Source organism: Egretta garzetta, unplaced genomic scaffold (genome assembly GCF_000687185.1).
Source record: "Egretta garzetta isolate BGI_Z169 unplaced genomic scaffold, ASM68718v1 scaffold1479, whole genome shotgun sequence".
Classification (NCBI taxonomy): Eukaryota; Metazoa; Chordata; class Aves; order Pelecaniformes; family Ardeidae; genus Egretta; species Egretta garzetta.
Genome location: NW_009260718.1, coordinates 21,747 through 24,426, shown reverse-complemented (window position 1 = coordinate 24,426; position 2,680 = coordinate 21,747). Strand labels below are relative to the sequence as shown.

Sequence of the window (2,680 nt, the reverse complement as noted above, 5' to 3'; positions counted from 1 at the left end):
CGCCCCACGCTTCAGCCAGGGCTTCGGCCGGTTCCCCCTCGGCAGCCGGGCACCACAACGTTGCCCTCAGCTCTGAGACCCACCCGAGACCTTTACTGGCTTGCAAGCACCAGTTCACCCACGTTGGTCTGATCTGCTCGGTTAGCTTTGCTCGTCGCGTGACGCCAGCCAGGTCTCAGCGGAAGAAGGGGATGCCTCTTGCGCCGTTGCTCATCGCGTAACAGCACCTGCATCCCTCGTGTGTCGGACGCCGCACGGAGCCCCCCCGGGAGCACCCTGGAGGCAAAAGCCGGGGGGAGGACGACACCAGGGAAGCCGAAGGCTGCAACACCCGATGGCGATGCACTGCGAACCCCAAATACCCCAAATCCCACCCGGACCGCCTCGCTCTGCCGTTTCATAGGATAAAATCAGCCGCAGTACAACCCTGGGAGCAGTTTCCCACATCCCGGCTGCGCCACCACCCACCTCCTTTAGGGCCAGGGTTTGGGGGTGGGATGGCAGGGTTGGGTTAACGGTTGGGCTTGGTGACCTTAAAGGGCTTCTCCAACCCAAACCATTCCATGATTCTCTGGTTCTCCCCTCCCGGGGGGACCCCAGCAACCCCACTGCTCTGCCCCTGCACACGCGTGCCCAAAAGGCTCCTCGGGGGACCCCTCGCCGGGCAGCGGCTCCTGGGAGAGCGGGCAGGGGCCTGAGTCAAGGCGCACCCAAATCCCAGCAGGCATCTCCTTCCCCTTTGGACTGCTGAACTGGGACCAGCAAGCCCCAACTGGAGACGGAGCTGTAACCACACTCGTTACGGCTAGGGAGAGACACAAGCAGAGCGAAACCACGAGCTGCCACTCGCGCCGGTGACTCACGTGGCTGCCCGATGGGAGGAACTTTTTGGCCGGGATTTTGTTCTCAGTCACTGCCTGGGGTGGGGACCAGAACACGGGGCAAAAACCGAAAGAGGAAGCAAGGAGAACCACCACCCCTGAACCCGCTAGGCACCATCTCCGCTCCTCGCTGCATCACTTTTCCTCATGTACTCACACAAAGAAACCACAAAACTTGCTAGAAATAGTAAGAGTGAAGGAAAAGGAAAGCCAAAAGCCACGGCTGGGCTGAAGCATCAGTGCCTGGCCCCATGGAAAGCTGCCTCCTCCCAAAATACAGCCCTGCCTCACCCACCACTGGCTGGGGACGCTCGGGTGGCCGAAGGGAGACGGGGCCCGAGGGGCGCGGGCACTCACGGTGCAGGCTGAGGGAGATGTTGATGGAGCGCTCTTCCACGAAGCCCTTCAGGTTGGGGATCTTGGCGCACTTGAGGATGGTCTGGGAGGCGCTGTCGCCCACGTGGACCCAGCAGACCGTGTCTTCAATGTAGTTGAAGTCCATGGCTGTGGTCTGCTTGGCGCTGGTGGGGGTGATGTTGGGCACAGGGGCTCCGCTCAGGTAGGTGGCCAGGATGTTCTGGGAGTTGGCAATGAGCAGCACGGGAGGACGGTCCACGGGCTCTGCCAGGGAAAGGAGGGGAGAAGGGTGGTCACGGCAGAGCGCCCCAAAGCTCGGGGCTGCAACGCCGTACCAGCCCGGCCCTTCTGCTCCAGCGAGGACGAGACCGTGACGTGCGGCACGCGGGAAGGTGGGAGCACAGGGGGTTCCCCAGGGATGAGCACCCCGAAAGCGCAGAACCGGGGGCCGGGGCGCACAGGCGGCAGGAGGCCAGGGTTGGCGGAACTGCCCAGAAGCAGGACGCTCCTCCTGTCAGGGACCTCACCATTTTTGGCTTTGCAAGATCTGTTATCGGGCTGCAGGAGGTATCCTTCCACGCAGCTGCAGGTGTAGGAGCCCTCCGTGTTGGTGCAGGTCTGGCTGCAGGTCCCGTAGATGGTGCATTCGTCGAAGTCTGGGAGAGAAGGCAAAACCCCCAAGGTTTAGGCTAGCGAGCAGCGCTCCGTAGCTGCCTGAAGGGGAGGGAGGGCTCCCCCTTTCCCCCAAAGCAGAGCTGCAAGGGGGGGGGGTGTGTCCCCCCCAGCCACAGGGGCAATCACAACAGCCCACAGCGGAACACCGGACCACCGTCACCTCGCCGGCGGGCAGCCCCCAGCCTTCTCCTCCAGCATCAGCAGCCAGGCAGCAGCAGGACAACCTTATCAAGGCCTAATTACCCTCTGCCCCCCGCCCCCCCTGCTCCGCAGAACCGGCACCTCCATTTCCAGCCTGGATTTTTCTCATCTCCAGCTTCCAAACCCCCAGCTCGCCCGCTGCTCTTTCTTCCGCTAGATGAAAGAGCCGCCTCCGCCGGAGCCCTCGCCCCCAGAGGTGCGTGCGGGAGCTGATAAAGCCCCCTTCCCCCCCGCCCAGATAAACGAGAGGGACGGAGCCGTCGCAATCTCTCGCTTCCAGACTTGTCTCCAGGCATGGCATTGATCTGATCGCTCCTGCTGACCCTCTCCTGTTTTCCAGCATCCTCCGAGGCACGGACACCAGGAGCACGCACAAGCCCAGCGACGGCTCCTGACTCCGCAGGCAAAGGCAAAGCCTTTCCCTCATTCCCTCCCGATATTCCTCACTCGGGCTTTCGGGAGCTGCATCCACGTAACAGCCCCACGGCAGCAGGGGTGCGGAGCCCTGTCCCAGCCCATCAGCCCCCCTGTGCTCAGGGATGCGGATCAGGGATCGAGATCAGGGA

The 2,680-nt window shown here is 62.9% G+C and overlaps 1 protein-coding gene across 1 annotated transcript in view; it reads right to left on the bottom strand.

Moving 5' to 3' along the window:
* Nucleotides 1–2,680, bottom strand: part of LOC118453023 (low-density lipoprotein receptor-related protein 1-like) — a gene marked incomplete at its 5' end in the record, with an annotated part of 33,739 nt that overhangs the window by 18,706 nt on the left and 12,353 nt on the right. Inside the window, 2 exons of the mRNA XM_035901376.1 lie at nucleotides 1,239–1,502; nucleotides 1,766–1,894. Of these exons, the coding sequence (XP_035757269.1) occupies nucleotides 1,239–1,502; nucleotides 1,766–1,894 (393 nt within the window). The remainder of the gene's footprint in view (nucleotides 1–1,238; nucleotides 1,503–1,765; nucleotides 1,895–2,680) is intronic.